At 45.1% G+C, this 19,997-nt stretch overlaps 1 protein-coding gene across 1 annotated transcript; it reads left to right on the top strand.

Moving 5' to 3' along the window:
- The first annotated feature begins 378 nt into the window (after positions 1-378).
- si:ch211-225h24.2 (uncharacterized protein LOC564539 homolog) lies at positions 379-18,471 on the top strand. Its single transcript, XM_056294769.1, has 4 exons — positions 379-687; positions 6,180-6,242; positions 13,393-13,508; positions 16,465-18,471. The coding sequence occupies exons 1-4, from the start codon at positions 595-597 to the stop codon at positions 16,901-16,903; spliced, it is 711 nt and encodes a 236-aa protein (XP_056150744.1). The 5' UTR covers positions 379-594; the 3' UTR covers positions 16,904-18,471.
- The last annotated feature ends 1,526 nt before the right edge of the window (positions 18,472-19,997 follow it).

Genomic DNA, 19,997 nt, shown 5'->3' with positions numbered 1-19,997 from the left:
ACACTGAGACGCTTGATTAACATCAACTTAACCTCAATCGCAACCGAACCCTAACTTCAACCTCAACCCAACTAACCTAATCGTAACCGATAGCTAACCTGTCCCCATGCGAACGCTTTCGTCTGGCTAGGGGGGGCATATCTCGACGGTGAAACAGAGTTCGATCCAACACCGGTCTTGAAAATGAAGCCGGAGTAAATGGATACATGGGAGGAGCGCCGTTAAAAGTCAAGGTGGTCGCAGGCTCGCAGCAAACGCATGAAAACGCGCAATATTTGGTTAAAGTGAAGAGTGGGCGGTGTTTTCTTCTCCGGGGGTGGAGGGAGGGAGGGGGGGGTGTCGAGCCTTGCATCTCCTGGCACGTATGAATGAATGCGCTGTTTATATGGACAGTCTCTCACTCAGGTTGGTTTACAGTCAATATCCTCGAGCATCAACATCGCGATTTCTCCGCAAATCAACCAACCAAAAACAAAGCAACACAACGGAGTAGCGCTGGAGAAAGGCAAAACACTGCAAACGCTGCGAAGAGTTGGAGCCGAAAGTAAGACAAACTTTTTTCTTTTTTTTTTCTTCTTTAAACAAAGCGGGGGAATGTTCAAGAAAAGCAAAAGCAAAGTGCTGGTGGATTACGCGTCAGAGGAAGATGACATGCCGCCCTCCTGGCATTACCGTCACTCCTATAAGGTAAACGAGTCCGACAGCAACTGGGGGGGAAGATGAGCTACGTATCAAGACCTTCTCATTTCTCTGTAGACTGTCGACTGCCGGGTCATATTCACCGCATTCCACGTCTGTAAACCAAGAGACAAAACCAAGTATGGCGTATCAATTGTTAAGAGTTAAGTGCGGTCACGTCTGCGGATTACAGAGAGGAGGACAAGTGTGCGAGTCAGATGTCATGGCCAGCATGGGAGTCATAGAAAATGAAATTAGAGAGGGGGAGGGAGGGAGAGGAGGGGGTGATGGTTAGATGAAATGGTGCTTTGCATGTCTGGCCGTGACACAGAAATTGGAGTCACAAAATCGGAAATCGATTTCTCACCCTTATATATATCTCAAATAGTCATACTCGAGGCTGATACTGGTCTGTGTGAACAGCTTGTCGCTTGTGTGACAGGCTGCTTGTGTGCCTGTTTTCTTGAGTTGATTACGTGACGCAGGAAAGTACAATATCTCCTCAACGATTCGTTTAGGTGAGTTTGTCTTCTGTGCTACGGTCAACAAGGGATGATAGATAAGGAGATTGTTTCACACCCTGAAAAAGACCCCTTGTTCATGCACGTGCGCACACGCACACACACACACACGACCCCCCCCCCCGTCAGGTGTGTGTGGGGTCCACGAGCCCCTATCAGCAGTTGCAAGCAGCTGGGTTCTGTCAGGGTGGTGGGGGGATAGGAGCGCATTCCAGATAAGAACACACACACACACACACACACACACACACGTCAACCTATACTTGTGGAGACCCCTCATTGACTACACTCACTCCCTGGCCCTTAACCCTAACCTTAGCCATCATAACTACATGCCAAACCTTAACCTTTATCCTAATCATAACCTAATCCTAATCCTAACCTTAATCCTAAACCCAAGTCCTAACCCTAAAGTAGACCGTTTTTCTCATAAGGACCCATAAAATGTCCCACGAGGTAGGTGACTTCAGGTTTTCCTATCCTAATGGGGACATTAGGACAGAAAAAACTTGGTACACGCACGCACGCACGCACGCACGCACGCACGCACGCACGCACACACACACACACACACACGTTGCATATACGCTGAGAATGCATAGGGCTATACTTGTATAACAGAGCCACTTCTCTGCTGGAAAAAAAGCCGTACCTTAAAGCGATCTTAAGCTTTCCCTCATTAACGTGGAAGTGGTCTTGTGTAGAAGTCTTGTAAACAATGCTCTGCTCTCCTCACCAGCACAATACTCACCAGACTTCTACACTTCAGATTCTTAGATTCAGTTCCCTCCTAACAAGGAATTAATTGTGATCATAGATTCGGGGTTACCCTGCATAACCTTCATTCTTAACGTTTGACATTTCATGCTGGATCTCCAGATCATTGCTGTGATGTGTTACTAATTGACCAACATGAGATATTTGTCAGGAGGCAAACTTTCTTCTCCCTCTTGGAGCTGTGATGGTGATTAACCCAGTACCAGAATGGTTTGCAGGCTATGGTCAACACTATTACTATTGGGGTGCCCTCCATGATCATGTTCTAGGTTTTCTGACCGGCACAAACAATCCAGCTTTTACCGGGTGCTGTGAATACCTTCTCCCAAAGGTCTAATAGACAATGAGCTAACTGCTCAAATAGCCAAATAGTGTGGATGCTGAAGATCAAATTCTGTTCTTACAAGTGATAACTCAAAGTGATAGTTAAAACGGTTTTAAGTTGACATTATATATTAAGGTTTAGATTTAAATTGTGTCTTTCTGGGGGAAAAAAAGAACACATGAAAGTGATCCCCCCTCCTTCCTCTCCAGTTGAATTTTTGGCCAATTACCCCACTCTTCCGAGCCGTCCCGGTCGCTGCACCACCCCTCTGCCGATCCGGGGAGGGCTGCAGACTACCACATGTCTCCTCTGATACATGTGGAGTTGCCAGCCACTTTTCACCTGACAGTGAGGGGTTTCACCAAGGGGATGTAGCGCGTGGGAGGATCACGCTATTCCCCCCAGTCCCTCCTCGCCCCGAACAGGTGCCCCGACTGACCAGAGGAGGCGCTAGTGCAGCGACCAGGACACATACCCACATTTGGCTTCCCCTCCACAGACACGGCCAATTGTGTCTGTAGGGACACCCAACCAAGCCAGAGGTAACACAGGGATTTGAATCGAGGATCTCCGTGTTGGTAGGCAATGGAATAGACCGCCACACCACCCGGACACCCATGAAAGTGATTTTTATTTGATCCTTTATTACTAAGAAACTTTTTTGACCCTTTATTGATTCAGACAAGCTAACTTTAGCTCTGTCGAACCCGTGCGAAAGCCTCTAGTTTACAATCTCAACGTTAAACATCCAAGTTGTGATATTATGTAAGTAATATGTAATGTTAGCCATGCAGTTGAACATATACAGTCAATACCAGGCCTACTTCTAATTACAAACGGAAGACAACGATGCCGTGTCGTTCTGTGATGACAATATTTGTGTGTCCTTGTATTTACCGCCCTCTATGGTGCAGACTGAATGGGGTGATATGCAGTGTGGTGGGCAATTGGGAACGTCGACCGACACCATTTCCCAGCATTGCTCATCTGTTGTTGTGATAATGTCAGGGTCTCTGTGGCCCTTGGCTGGATTTTACTGGCTGTTCCTTACTCTCACCCTGGGAACCGATGCATGTGGCCCACACCAGTAAGAAATGCTTTGAGCTCCGTATGTTCCTCTATTCCCTGATGGTCACTGTGGGCACCAACAGCCGATCGGAGACCAACCAGGTCAGCGACTTCTTCTCCCCGGGCCGCCTGGGAATGTCATCAGGGAGGTCTTGCTGAGTTGTCATGGCAGTAAAGTACGTCTAGGGGTTAGGGGTTGGATCACAAAACGTCGTAAACACTGTGAACGGGGGCAGATCCAGTCTCCCTATTGGGGCGGTGGGGGGGGGGGGGGCCGGGATCAGACCAGAAATTATGACAACGCAGACAGAACATTTGGTCTTTTCTCATTAGTTATTCAGATCCCTCCGCTCGTAAATTAAGGACTCTTGATTGAAGAGTAGCAGATTTGCCTCCCCCAGAGGGGGAAGAGAGAGACTGTGCATGAGGTAGAGAGAGACAGATGAGAGACGAAAGGCTCGTCGAGACATTGGGGAGACCGCCGGCTGATCTATATCGCAGAGAGGAGAGAGATAGAGGGAAAGAGAAACAGAGAGAAAACAGACAAGACAAGTGGATTGACTGATGGACGGATGGACAGACAGACGGATGCGTACACACAGGTTGTAGTTCTGTCTTCCTTCCCAGATAGAAAAAGAGATAAGACACAAACCTACATTTGCATACGCGCACAAAACCAAAGGCCCGCCCCCAAACACACACACACACACGCTCAGAAAGAGAAATGGGGGACAGCATGGAAGGGGAATGGGGGAGGGAGAAGAAAGGATGTGAAGTTCATATTGTTCCTCTCCGTCTCAGTGCTGTAGGGCTACAAGTCCCATGCCGCAGCTTGCTTTCCATGCAATCTCCACCTACCACTGTCTCTCCCATTAAGTGCAACAAACTGGGAATGGCAGGTGTGTGTGTGTGTGTGTGTGTGTGTGTGTGTGTGTGTGTGTGGTTGTGTGTGTGTGTGTGTGTGTGTGTGTGTGTACACGAGCTTGAGCAGTAATGTGTGCATATTTGTCTTTGCACCAGAGCTTCAACACACCTGAATACTTCAACAATGCCCCTCTAATTCCACTGTTATACCCGCCTCTGTGAAGCCTGGCTCGTTACCCTACAGATCAAGGCTGTGCGAGACTTCACAAGACTCGGTGTGTAACTCCTATAAATCACGAAACGAAAAAGAGAAAAATAAGCTGTGCTGACGGGCGAGGTTTAAACTGGTGGAGATCAAACAGGCGTTCTGCGCCATAGGTTCAAATTAAATCATTGTAATCTGTGATGTCAAGAGAGGCGGCGCTGAACAGAGGCCCCTCGCCGTCACGTTCAATATGTTACGTGCCCCTGAGCTGCAGCCACACATCTCAGCGGACTGCCGTTCTCGGGGGATTTGGAGAGCTGTGCGAAGGGGCTTTGAAAAACTTTGGAGATAAAATTCACCACGTGCCTTTTGTTCGCCTGGTAATCGGGATGTTATTAGACAATGCTATGCCAAAATGTGCACACGCACACGCACGCAAGCACACGCACACACACACACACACACACACAAGCAGCGAACAAGAGAGGAAAACCTCCCCGAGGTGTGAAAGCGAAGCTCCTGCGTGTCTGTCGTTAGGACCATTTGCTGAAACGCTACTCTCGCCCCCTGCAGCATACCCCCCCCCCCCGGTGCTCTGTCTGTCTGTCTGTCTGTCTGTCTGTTCTGGAAAGTTAGTGCTGTACACTACTGCTTGTCGTGTGCTGCGGTAGTGCAGTGTAGATAGGGTGTTATGTGCACCATGCTTGTTGATATATTTTGTTCTTATTTCTATTTCTTATTTTATCGTTATTTCTATTTGTTTCTGTTTCTGCTTTCTTATCTTGTATCTTGTTAGTTTTTAGTTGTGAGAGTGTGAGTGTCTGTAATAGAATCCAATTTCTCCTGGGGGATGAATAAAGTATTGTGGTTCTGACTCTGATTTAACTCTTGCCAGTAGTTAGTTGTCGTCAGTCTGGGTGCTATATATATATATATATATATGTGTGTGTGTGTGTGTGTGTGTGTGTGTGTGTGTGTGTGTGTGTGTGTGTGTGTGTGTGTAAGTGTGTGTGTGTGTGTGTGTGTGTGTGTGTGTGTTTGATCTGGTCAGGTGGCATGGACCCAAAGGACTTTGCCTAGACTTGTTCAATCCCCCACCCTTCCCTCAATCTCTCTCCCTCCTTCCTCTCTCACTCGCCCTTCAAGTAGTCCTCCACGATGTTCTGAGGCTTTGAGCGTTTTAAAGCATTCCTAGTTTTATTTTTTATGGTTCATTGGTTTTAGGCTCCGTTTAAATGAGTATCCGTCAAGTTGCTGCAGCAGTTCTCATTTGATTTAACCAATTCCCCCAGTATTTATATTTATATTGAAAAATTTTTTTTACTGGATACTGGAACATGAAATATGGAGTACTGTGAGACTGAACTAACAGTTGTGACATGTGAATGCTGTCTTCTATTAATGGTAGATGAGGGAATAGTTTAAAAAGTCATAGCCTTTGTTTCCCTGACCTTTATTTAGTCTCCCTTCCTCCTTCCCTTTCCCTCCATTCCACCTCCCAAACTCAAGTTTGTTTATGTTACAGATTTAGAAATAGGTTTGGCCCGCGTCTTACCTGAAGACCCACGCTCCTCTCGCTGGATCGCTGCTGTTGTGTATTGGAGGCGTGCATGTGGATACACGTGCACGTGCACATGAGTATTCTGCATCATGGGGGGAGGCAGTTGATACAGTATACTGTATGTGCGCTGCTCACCATTGGTGTGTGTGTGTGTGTGTGTGGGTGTGGGTGATGTGTTAGGACAAAGACATAGAAGGAGAGGAGGGAGAAGAAGAAGAGGAGGCAGCCAGTCCAGCATCCAAGGTAAACAGTTAACATTACAACTACTAACACCTAACACAAACACGTTAACAGAAACACCCCTCCCACACACACACACACACACACACACACACACACACACACACACACACACACACACACACACACACACACACACACACACACACACGTCGTTTCCAATTTTTTTCCTGGAATGGCTCCCTACCAGATATGCTGTAGCTAATCCATGGATTTTAGTGACCTCAGACCCCATGTGATATAATGTTACCCTGCCTACACTGACACTAGTCTCAGGTGGACTAGTCTGTTGTTTTGCTATTTCCCAGTATCGATGGTCTTTGTACAACATGCAGTTAGCGTTTGCCGTGGTTATTCAATCAATCCCAACCTGCAGCGTGGCAAAATGTGAAGGACTATTTGGCCGCAGCAGTGTACAGCTGTCCCCTTTACTTTGCCCTGTGAAAGGCAGATATGGATTTTTATTGGTTGTGTGTTTAATGTAATTATGCCAAACACAATACGTCATCTGTGCAATTGCCGAGATTGCCGGGAGGCCCCTTACACATAAACATGATCCCTTGAATGTGCTGTGCCAATGCTTCGGCAAATCGCTGTGGCGTATTCAGGACTGAATCCCTAGGATTTGAGCCACAGCCCTTTTCACAGCAAAGGCAACCCTGGGGAAAAAAATCCTGAATTTCAGTTTAGTGTAAAAGAGTTATGACAAGCACGCACGCACGCACGCACGCACGCACGCACACACACACACACACACTCACTTATTTGTACGGTAAAATATTCATAGTTTGACCCCCTACAGTAACCAGTCTTCCACCAGTGCACCCAAACAACTCCAGATTCACACACATAAAAACAGACACACTATTTACAGACGGTTTCTACTCGTGAAACCACCTGTGTTGGGAACGGCTGTGCGGTATCACCGAGATAAACCAGAAGGGAGCAGGGACCTGCTGAGGCTGCAGTGTATAACTATAAACAGCTATCATTCCCAGCCTTATCCTAAAGCTTATCCAGACTAACAACATGCAGGCCCTGGTCTGCCCTGTCTCTCAACCCCAAAACTGGTCTTGTTTGTTGGTTGACGTGCATGTTGTTGTGCGCTTTGGTTTTTGTGTGAGTTTGCTTCTTAGAGTGTACGTGTGTTTGTGCATATGTGTGTAGATGTGCGACTGGGTGTGTTCACTGGCGTGTGTGTGTATGTGTTTATACACATGCGTTGTTGATGTGTGACTATAAGTGCATGTGTGCACTTTGTGCGTGTGTGTGTACATTTGCATTCATTCGTGTGTGTGGTTGCACTATGATTAATCCCATATGTGCTCAGCAAATTCAGTTGCATGTTCCCTCTGCAACCCGTATTTGTAAATAATGGCTTAAAAACATGGGTTTGAGGACCCTCATGTATGCCTGTGCAAGCAAGCGTACCTGTGCGTGGGAACGTCTGCAGTAATGAGGGAATATGAATATGTATGTGTTTTGATGCAGAATGCAGGGTCATGAGTATAATTTTGTCTCCTCAGTCAGCATTTTCGTACAGAAAGGTGTTGGTGTGTGTAAACTCCAACAGAGTAGACTTTAGTCACACAAGTTTTCTGATATTGTTCTTACCGCTAATCTAGAGAGAGGTGCTAGTGAGGAACCAAGATTCATTGCTGACAGGATTCTTGAAACGAGAAAAAGTCTTTTTCTTTTCTTACACTAAGCCAGTCTGAGTTGTTTGTCTATCGGCCACGTGTATAACAGCCACCCAACTCCCTCAAATGTATTCGACTAAGGCATCTGTTGCTAATGCCAATTTGATATTCAATATGAAAACGTTACCGAGAAAGGGATCAACAAAGAACTCCCTTTTGATTGAAAAGGAATGAAATAAAACTGCTCATGGTATCAGATGAGCTTAACGTGAAGAGAAACATTATGAGCAAACGTGCACATCAGGAGAGACGAGTACTGAGAAGAGTGCATGGCAGGACACTACAGTTGGTGTTATCTCTCTGCAAGTATATCTGTGTGGGGATTATACATTGAAAGTAAATCGAGTATCAAAGGTAGAGCAATATCCCATTCCCAGAATTGAAGTCTTGTTTGCAAACATATCAGGGAGTGTTATGTCATGCAACAATGAAGTACCCATCTCTGCAAGTATATCCCCATGCTCTCACCACAAAAGCCTATTTAGTAAATAGTCAAATAGCAGCAATATGCAGGGTCTCTTCAGTGTCAGGTTTTTTCTAACTTCTTTTGATTCTTTCTAACTTCTTTTGATACCAGCAGTAATCAGTACAGCTGAACTGACACAGACAAACATACTGGCCCGCATTTCAAGCCCACCAGTTAATCACCCAATCCCATTATTTACTACATTCCACCAATGATCTTATCTGATTAAATCCACATTTTTAAATACCATTTCCAGTTTATTTAACACCCGCAGACACGGTCAGTTGTGTCTGTAGAGATGCCCGACCAAGCCGGAGGTAAGGCCATATCAGGGGGCGCGCCTACAGACCCCTTATCCCGCGGCGTAAAGGCTGGGTTGTAAACAAGATGCGCGCGCAGAACGTGTGGCAAAACATGGCCGAAAAAACAACGTGCGTACCTATGAAACTCACAGATGAAAAAAGGCGTATAAAACTTAAAATTAAACGGAGAAAAGTTAGAAATGTGAGAAAATGGAAGTCTCAGAATATGCTGAAGGTGTAATCAAGGAACACAGAGAGCATTACGAGTCGAAGATTATGCTAAGCACTGGAGAAAAACTTCCCGATCCGTTTATGCTTGCTGAAGCTCGGCGGACAAGTGACGTCACGAAGTTGCCAAAGATCGGCTGGAGGGATGTGACTGAACACCTCAAGGACACACCAAGTATATTTACGAAAGACTCAATGAAGACATACAAGTCTTTGGAAGCATACGATTACGTTGTTGGTGGACATGTCCAAGACTGCTTTTACCATCCGTTATAGAAGGAAAACAAGTTTTGCTTCATCAAATCAAAGTTTAGTTTAATTGTTTGTACGGTTGAATTGTCTGTATTCAATAAAACTTGAATTGTTTGTACGGTTATGAGATCGAGGCTGGAGTCAAATTATGACCTCAAACATCATGACACAAGAAAGCTGATGGAATCGTCAAATATGAGGAAGGCTAGGCATTAACAACTCAAACGTGTGTTTGGCAGTTGCTCTACTAGGACACTATCACATGTAGAGCTGTTACTTACGTATGTTCAATCACAATACTTACTTGTGTAAGAAACGAATACATACCAGATATGAAATGTTCTCCGCAAATCTTGGCGTTTGATATTTGCTCTTCTGACCACGTCTCCCAGTCCTCCCGACGGATCGCATGAATCCACGTCTGTCTTCTTCGTTTTTCGGTTGGAGTTTTCCCTTCCGGCATACGATAAAAATGCAGATGCTTGTTTTCACCATCTTTACGATTTGCACAACCGACAGCGCAAGGCATTTCATTTAGTTTTAAATCAATTTCTCCCCGATGATCTCTTCGACATGAACGTAGTAACGTTTACAAACACGAGACTCCTGGCCCCTTTTTTGCCTCACAATCTGTGCACGCACATTTGGCGCACGTAAACAAGGGAACACGTCTATGGGATAACAGCGCTTCCGGATGACATTATTTATCTCTATTTTCTCACATACCGCAACTATTCACTTATAATGCACTACACCTTTGTCTACAATTAGGCTAACAATCTGATTAATCAGAACACTTGCCTCAAGTCATGTGTGACCAAACTATCGATAATGATGTAGATAATAATAATCAATTTTATTTGTGGGCGCCTTTCAGATGAATAATCATAGGCAGTTGGATCATGTTGTAGTCGCTGATTTACTTTTTTATTTTAGAAAATAATCAAGATAAACTTTTTCCCCCCAGAATATTTTCAACTCTTTGTCTTGAAAGTCGATTTGCTGTTGTGATTCACTGCATTAAAAATTCACCAGGAAATTACGTGTCTGAAACTCAGAATTTCCCTTTTTTTCCCTTTACAAATGTACAGCTAAAAAAATAAACCCGCTCTACTTATGCTTCTGGACCTTGGTTATAATTTTGCCCTGGTTACGGCCCTGTATACACCTCCTATACAACAGTAAGCACTGGCATAGCGCGACTGCCTATTGTATAGCAAGGTGACTTGGTTCACAGCATGGGTGGCTGTTTCATAACCTGTCCTGTTTGTAAATGAGGATAAGGCTGGCTCGGCCGGAAAGGGAAGGAAAAAGAACATTCTGTTAAGGAGTTGGACCTTTAGAAGGGAACAATCAACATGGAAGAAAAACAAGGCTGAAAATAGCTCGGACAGAGTGGAGGGTTATATTTTTTTTGCCCTACAATGGGTCTATTTATGTTGACATAAACGGACGTGTTTAATATATATTGCATATATGGTGGCACTTAGAGAGCAGACACAGAGTCTCTGACCTAAGCAACAAGGCACCTTTTCTTGTCACACGCTGAACCCAGTCTATTGTTTTATGGTAGTTCAGATTTACAATGTAGCATAAAGTGAAGATGCACAGGGATAAAGCGACTGGTGTGAGGAGACGGTCGCAAGTTGTACCCATGATGTCAGAAGTATGCCATGTGTGTCTTCATCTAGAGTGCTACCAGACCATCTCAAATCAAAAGTCCAAGGGCTTTTAAGTAGCCTCCAAACCCAGAGAACTCACCAGTCTTGAGAAAATGTCTCATTACTAAGTCTTATATCAACAATTTGTTGACTATTTCCATTATTATTATGCTGTTGGACCATGTTAGGTGAAATGTCTCTATAATCGCGCACCCCCATCACTTAGGTATGGATGGAAGAATTTGGACCAATAACAGCTCTATTGTTCCACCAGGTGGGGAGCTGTAGGTGAAGCCGTAGCGCTCATACACACAGTAAGCTCAGCGGGCTGTTTGGTTTGCCTACTGGCTGCCTGGGGCAGAAAGAGATTACCGGGCACTGAGCTGCTTTGGATCGAGAGACCTGAAGGTTAATGCGAAAGAGGGCTACCGAGAGACAAGTGTGCACGCACATGCATGCACACGCACAATCTCCTCTGGCATCTCTGGCTCTGTTCTGCAACGCTCCAACTATGGCAAATCTGATTCACAGTTTACACTTGGCAGCACAGGGGGGATGTGAGGTGGGGTGATGGATGGTGTGTGTGTGTGTGTGTGTATGTGTGTGGTGGGGGGGGGGAGAAAAGACAGAGAGAGGGAGTGGGGTAACACAGGGGGGTTGAAATAGCTGACTGATGAAATTCTGTGAATATTTCTTGATGATAATAAACTCACAGGAAAGCGGCCGCATTCTTGTGGCCCTTTAGTGATGTTAGGATAATGAGAGGAAAGGGAAAAGGGCCATTGTTTTCATGAAGCACCAATAGCTTTCCTGAGATACCCTCATAGTTACCTATCAACACAGCCGTCAAATGCAACGTAGTGAATGGAAATACCAGCTGAGAAGCGGGGATGAGTGGGATCCTGCCACTTTTGACGAGCCCAGTTTTGCTAACCAACAAAGTGGGAGAATAGAGAAGAGAGGTAGTGTGTTTGTGTGCTTCATATTTGTATATGTGCTGTGTGCATGTGTGTATGTACCGTCTATGGGTGTGTGCATGTGGGGTTTCAAGCGGTGGGTGACGTATGTGTGTATGTTTTAGTTTGTGAGTGTGTGTGTGCACGTGTGTGCCTTACATTAGTGTACAAGTGTTGCTTCAAATGTGTGCGTGTGTGTCTGTGTGCAGTCACCATGAACGCACACAGTGTAAATGTTGTTTAAACTATGACGTGCTATTTTTCCATGTGGAAGTTGTCGTGTGTGCGTGTGTGTGTGTGTGTGTGTGTGTGTGTTTGCATACCCCAACTTGCAAACTGTTTGTAAACTTTGTCATCCAAGTTCATGCGATTTACACTCTGATGTCCTGAGGCTTGATCTCCGGATCAGCGAAGACATCTCAGTTGTACGTGTTCCTGTCTGGCCGATAAGATGGCTGCTTTTATCCTCATTTGGTTGTTTGTTTGATGTCATCACATCCTTTGGTCTAAAACAAAAGAAACTGGGCTGGAGAGATCGAACACAGTGTTTATTTGTGTGTGTGTGTGTGTGTGTGTGTGTGTGTGTGTGTGTGTGTGTGTGTGTGTGTGTGTGTGTGTGTGTGTGTGTGTGTGTGTGTGTGTTTAAAGTGTCATCAGGGTCAAATGTATTCATAAAAGAGATGTCTTGAACATGGAGAATGTGCCGATCGTATAGAAGCGAGGCCGGTGCAGATGTCAGTGGGAGTTAATGTTATGACCATGACAGTTGACACCGGGAACGCTTCCCAGACATGAAGGGAGAAACTGAGCAAACGTTTTGTTCTGTAATCACTCGGGAGGGCGGTATCGGTGCTCCAAGCAGAGCCCGGGGAGGAATTCTGATGTGGCAGGAGAGCGTCTCGAGGGTCCGGCAGGAGTGGAGGGGTGTTCAGCTGGAATGCAATGTACTGCCAAGTCATGATGGCACAGGGTCTCTCTCACTCTCTCTATTAGCTCCACCCCCCCCCCCCCCGTTTGTCTCCCTTCGTAGCCCACTTGTATCTCCTAAATGCCTGCAGAATTGAACAGTTGAAAAGACCGTGCAGAAGGAGTCAAGTCAAGGAGCTTGTCCAAATAAAGCTGCAGAACTTGTATTTGGATGCAAAGTAGCTCATGGAAAAACAGTAGTGAGAGTAATCTGGTCACTGTGACCTGACAGTGTCAGAAAAACATGTCTGGCAAAGCACTGATACGTTGATTATCTTACTTTTTTTCTGTACGAGGAAGTACATTACATGTAAAGAGATAGTAAAACATAATGATAAAGTTTAGCTACAACAGACTTAGCTCACTTTAGGACTAAACGACAAGTTAAGACCCATGGTGTTTCAGAGAGAAACTTGTAACTGCTGTGTTGATGACTTTAATAATTTCGATATTATCATGATTTAGACAGTGTACATGCAAACTGAATTTTATAACCTCATCACCCACAAAATCAATACCAAACTGGAAATTATGATAAAAAAAGAAGCATATAGTGAGCAAAAATACTTCAGATAACGTTCGTAATTTGAACGCAGTTCGTTTGTCTGTCGGTTTCTCTCAGGAAGCCAAGGTGAAGAAGAACAGATCCAAGAAGGAAAGGAGGGAGAAGAAGATGTTCTCCTCTAAAGACGATGAACACTTCCTGTTGACCGGGGTCGATCCGACAGACCGGCGAGGGTGAGGTTGCACACACATTACTCAGCTGTAGATACAGTACACTCGGACTAATACAGCAAGCTAACCATTGGTACTTGTTAATACGACTACAAATACAACACTATTTGTTGCTACACGCATCCATTTTTCAGTCTCTTGGCAACGTAGACACCCCATAATAGTCAGGCCTCAAATAGTTTTTTACTGTCGTGTGAATGCGAAATGACATGAACTATATCGAATTCAACGAGTTGGAAGTTAAGTGTACACAACAAGGAGTACAAGAAGTAACAACTATCTACGAGAGACAAGGGGAACGCACACCAACACACCTGCAATCTAACAGGACGTTAAATCACAATAACATGGGGCGTCCGAGTAGTGTAGCGGCCTATTCTGTTGCCTACCAACACGAGGATCGTCAGTTCAAATCCTCGTGTTGCCTCCGGCTTGGTCAGCGTCTCTACAGACACAATTGGCTGTGTCTGCGGGTGGGAAGCCGGATGTGGGTATGTGTCCTGGTTGCTGCACTAGAGCCTCCTCTGGTCTGTTGGGTCGCCTGTTCAGGGGGGAAACTGGGGGGAATAGCATGATCCTCCCACATGCTACATCCCCCTGGTGAAACTCCTCACTGTCAGGTGAAAAGATGCGGCTGACGACTCCACATGTATCGGAGGAGGCATGTGGTAGTCTGCAACCCTCCCCGGATCAGCAGAGGGGGTGGAGCAGCGACCAGAACGGCTCGGAAGAGTGGCATAATTGGCCGGATACAATTAGGGAGAAACCCCCCCTCCCCATAATAACATGCTGACATAGTTGTCATAACATATATTCACTTGTACTCAATGCTAAATCTGTCATATACTGCTCTGATGCTTGTATAGCATGTATATATTTTACCATGACAATACAAGCTAATTAAGGTTTTACTTAGGATTTATATGAAGCATGTTACTTCTAAATTATACATTTCTAAATTCCTGCAGGATGATCAAGTTAACATTACCGGACTGTGACTGTCTGTCAATAAGACACAATGATATTGTCTAGACATTTAATAACGTTTTCATTTCATAATGATAGTCTAAAAAAAAAGCCTGTGATTTATGTTTTCATGTCCATTGTTTTATTCATGAGATACTTTTATGTATCTGGAGAGCCAAACTTTCCTGTTGTCATGAAAAAGGTTCTGTCTAAATCCAGTGGGTAAATCCAAGTCCCTTTGAAAGTTGGACATATCAAATCTCAGTTAAAATCTTCCCATGAAATATGCTCCCTAGTCTCTCCTCTTCACAGCATCTTCTTGCATTGCCATGACTGGTCAGTCGTGGCTTTGTTCTCTGTTTATGGTGGACATCATGTGAACTGAAATTTACCACATGGCCTTTACTGCTCAAGTGGGTGAGGGGAAAGAATTAAGAAATATAAACAGGAATAATGTGCCTATATACACCCTCTTGTATTAGTTTGTATATAAGATGGAGCTGAATTTTCCAGCTGTCATTAACAAGGCAACCCTCGGAGGAAATGGAATAAGTATGCAGAGGAAGGCCTGAATAAATGACCCGACTTTGACAGAGTACAATCCAGCAGGGAGTTCCTATACAATGGCTCAGGCCACAGGAACCGTTTCACTCCCAAGCATTTAGATGTCTGAAATGAATGCGGTTCCCACCCAGCTTCTGAAGTATCCGAAGATCCTAACATCCTCGTTTTCCAATATCCTGTTTGTTTAAAGGAAAAAACAGCTTTTTTTTAAACCTAAACCCTATTTTCCTATCCTTAGGAGTCAAACCGAGCAATGGGTAGCAGGAACTTTTAAACCGACTCAGTATGGAGTACGTAATGCTCACCAAACACTACCCACTAAAAACAGCCCTTTTTTGGCAGCAACAGGCTCTGAATGTTAAGAGAGGAGGCTAAAGAGTCTTAGCCATAATATCAATCATGGCATATCGTGTATATGTGTCTCTATAGGTCAGTCCATTTCAAACCCAGAACAGAAGTCTCTCTCTGTATTCCCATGAAGAGTGAGTTGGTACAGGAAGACAACAGTGTTGTGGAAGTGTTGGTTAGAAAATGCAGAAATGGTCTATCACTGTGTTAATTAGCTGTATTGAGATTGTGTTTTTCATAATTGAAGATGTTTTCAGATGTTTTTCTTTTCTTTGGATTTCCCGCCCTTTTTCTCCCCAATTGTACTTGGCCAATTACCCCACTCCATCCCGGTCGCTGCTCCACCACCTCTGCCGATCCGGGGAGGGCTGTAGACTACCACATGCCTTCCTCCAATACATGTTGAGTCGCCAGCTGCTATTTTTCACCTGACAGTGAGGAGTTTCGGCAGGGGGACATAGCGTGTGGGAGGATCACGCTATTCCCCCCAGTTCCCCCTCCCCCCTGAACAGGCGCCCCGACCAACCAGAGGAGGCGCTAGTGCAGTGACCAGGACACATACCCACATCCAGCCTCCCACCTGCAGACACAGCGAATTGTGTCTGTAGGGATACCGACCAAGCCAGAGGTAACATGAGGATTCGAACTGGCGATCCTCATGTTGGTAGGCAACAAAATAGACCACCACGCCACCTGGACGCCCTTTTTTCAGATGCTTTTTAAAATATTCTGAGCCTGTCAGTGCCAAAAAAAAAGTTCTTTTAGTGGACAGTATTTGGCAGGCGCTATAGCCCAGCGGGATTACATTGCAGCTTTGGTGCGCTGCAGTCGGTTAACGCTGGTTTGATTACTACGTGTAATTATTAATTTAAAAGATTCTGCTACCCATTGCTGGGTCTGACTGCCAACAAAGGAAAATAAGGCATAGGTTAAAAAATACTGGAGTTTTCCTTTAAGATGTCAGCGATCAAGGTAGTTCCTGGTTATTGTCATAAGTTGGTTAACTATTTTGTCAACAAACAGCTCTCATGTGTGCACATCTCTGTCTTCTTCCCTTTATCTGATCTTGAAAAAAAAATAGGTCCCACAAGAAAATCAAGGATGAAGAGCGGGAGAAAGAAAAGAAGGAAAAGTCAGAGAAAAACCACTGTTTCTGGGAGAGCGTTTCCATGACGATGAGGCAGATCACACCCACTAAGAAACTGGAGAAGATGGAGGGTTGGGAGCCGCCTCAGCTCGGGGACCCCGCTGAGACTCTGACCGCTGAGGCCCCGGAGGACAAGAGCCAGACCAGCAAGGACTCGCCGGTGTCTTTCCCCCAGCCTGTTGCGCTTCCGTTGGGACTGCCCTCCTGGTCCGGCCTGGGCCTGGAGGAGGATTCCTCCCGCTACGCCAACTTGTCAGACTCCAAGGATTCCGTGGCTGTCAGATGGACAGCCCTCGCCAAAGGCAAACTAGCCGGCATCAGCAGGAGGAGTCGAGGGATTGTGTCAGAAAGCTCTTGGGAAGGTTTTAAATAATAACCATCAGCCAAAACGATTCAGTTTTGAAAAAAAATACCTGTTGGTCCCCCAAGTCTCTGAAGGTTTGTTGATGTAGACTGGTACTGAGACTCCAGGACACGTGCTCACGCTGCTCTGCCCAACAGATAATCAATAGTGCTGATAACTCAGTCGCCCAACACCAGAGAATGAAGGGGCTGAAATAGGTTTTATGAAAGTGTATAGAATATATGTCAGGTTTTTTGTGGTCCTTGTCAGGACTGGTCTGCCAGTATGCTGAAACTGAGCGACCATCTCAAAACAGAGAGAGAGAGAGAGAGAGAGCGAGAGAGAGAGAGGACCACCAGCCCCTCCGTAGATAAATAGATAAAACTGGAACCAGAGTGAAAGCCCCACACTACTGTTAAACTGTGGCACCCACTGGTCTTTACACATTTTATATGACACAGCATAAAAGCATAAAAGAATGTGTATTCTGTTATTATACAGCTGATTGGGGTTGTGTTTGTATGGTCATGGGTGACATTCCCTCTATGCAGTTGAAGCCTATGAGCATAGAGTGCAAGTCTGAAAGCCCATGTTAATGGGCTTAAATGCTGTAGGCAATCAGAAAACACCCTAAGAAAACCTTGATTGGCTCTGGACCATTAGGTGATGTGTGTGTGTGTGTGTGTGTGTGTGTGTGTGTGTGTGTGTGTGTGTGTGTGTGTGTGTGTGTGTGTGTGTGTGTGTGTGTGTGTGTGTGAGAGAGAGAGAGAGAGAGAGAGTTCCCCAATTTCAGGGTGGGAGTAATGAATAGTTGAATGTCCAGTTTAGTGGTTTAAAAAAATCAGGAACCACCCTGGTTTTATTGATTGATATACATCAAAATCTGATGCTGAATGGCATTCATCAGTGCTCTACTGATAGCCAATTTTTCCTATATCAAGACTACTACCTGTCATAGAAGACATGAAGCCATTTTGTGCCTGTTGTCATATGCATAACATCATGTGTTCGCTGTAAGTTATTTACTCCATCAAACCATCTTTTCTGATCGAAAACCTGGCATGTACAATGAGAATCCCATTCGGATGTAGGTATACTAGGTATAGGTGTAGGTGGGCCCTCCCAGCATGCACTTGTTACTGTGACAGCCTTCAGATGCTTCCTGATTTCCAGCTACAAACCTGTATCCCCTGGACAGCCAAGCACGGAGGTGTTGGGATGGTAACTGGTGGACTTCGTTTTTGTATTACAAAAAAATCTTTTTAAGTAGTGTTTGCATATCTTAATGTTATGTATGTGTGAGAAATGAAAGAACTATTTCATTTCTATAATGATTGTATCTGATTTGTAATATCTCCCTCTTTGTAGTTGGTGAGGGGCAAAGAGTTAAAATTCATGCCACCGGCTGCTTTTCCTCTCCCTTTCTTCTCTTTCTTTAAAAAGCTACTGAATCTGTTTCATACTACAATCTGCTCCACTGCAGCCAAGAGTGTGCACACTGCACAGATGCAGGCCCACTGCCAAGGCGCCAAGGGTATCTGTATCCTGTATTTACAACAAGTCAGGGTTGCATTTTCTCAAACAGAATAAAGACTTACCCCGGACATACTGGCTCTACTTATTTCAACACCCTCCACTCTCAGCTAAATGCGTGGTTCGGTTTACCGGACCTTCCTTTCAACACTAGCATGATTTACAGTGATATTATGGCCTAACAGAAACCGTTTGCACCACAGTCCTCCATCCCAAGGCAACCCGCTGGTATGAAGACACATCATTTTAAGAGTACCACTAAGCTTTCAATATTCTGCACATTACCTTTTGCTAGATTAAAAAAAAAATTAAAATCGTTTTATATCAAGGGAAAATAAAATCTCATGACATTATTAAACTGCGCTGGAGCTGGATGGACATGACTGAAATTATTGAAATGTTTGGAAAGCAGTTTTCCTTGAATCAATATTTGAAATATGATTCCTTTGCCAAATTAAAGATAGTTGGAAGCAGGAACCCATGTTAGCCCTAATTAGATACAAACAGAAGCTGCTGAGTTACTCTACACCTTGTAAAGAGCCAAACCACAAGTAGTGCTGAAAAAGATGAAAGCCCCTAAGTAACATTTTTGACAAGAAGTGTGTCAGCCCTGTGATGGCCTGGCGGCCTGTGTCTCCTTGCCTGCCGCCCAGTGACTGCTGGGATAGGCTCCAGCATCCCCGCGACCCTGACAGCAGGATAAGCGGTTTGTTTAATGGATGGATGAATCAGTTCATCTGCATACAACGTTTACTGACAGATACGCTGTTGCAGCTAGAAAAGCGCTATATAAAATGGAACGTGATTGATTGATTGATACGTTGCATCACTCATAAGTGACATCTTCAGTCAAAACCGACTACAGATATCCCCACCCCCTATAAACCATACAGGACAATACAGCTGCATAACGACCGAAACCAACGACCAGTTTCATATTGTAGCCAATTCGTGTGTGTGTGTGTGTGTGGGGGGGGGGCAACCACACGAACCGTCGCCACAGCCGGGACCGCGAACCCGTGTCTCCCACACCGCAAGCGACAACGTTAACCAGTCGACTAAAGGGTCCGATCCATTAGTCAAGGACCAGCGTGTCTATTTATCCATGCACGTTACACTACCTCCCTCCTTCGGGAAGCGCATATCAGCTCCCTCACGCCTCTGGGCGCACGCGCTTCCGATGACCTCACGGTCTCACCATCCTACTTCTGACACCAACGTAGCAAATTCAGGGGGCAGCCCTGGAACCGCCACAGCCGGGACGCGAACCCGTGGCTCCCACACCGCAAGCGGCAACGTTAGCCAGTCGACTAAAGGGTCATCATAGGACCAACGTAGTCAAGGACCAACGTGTCTACTTATCCATGCACGTTACAAAATGCAAATATGGGTGTGCCCATTAACTACAGTTTCGATGGCCATGTGTACTCTTCACAGAGGACTTCGCTATCACAACATTGTAAGGTGGCGACAGATGTACTCTTAGATTGTATCTAGATGAACTGATTCAACCTTCTTTGATTTTCTTACCTGGATTATTGAACATACATCGACATCCTTTGCCAAAATAATAATAATAATAATAAACTTG

Source organism: Lampris incognitus, chromosome 15, assembly GCF_029633865.1.
Source record: "Lampris incognitus isolate fLamInc1 chromosome 15, fLamInc1.hap2, whole genome shotgun sequence".
In the NCBI taxonomy this organism is placed as follows: Eukaryota; Metazoa; Chordata; class Actinopteri; order Lampriformes; family Lampridae; genus Lampris; species Lampris incognitus.
The sequence above is the reverse complement of the archived record's forward strand: the minus strand, read 5'-3'. Positions and strand labels throughout refer to the sequence as shown.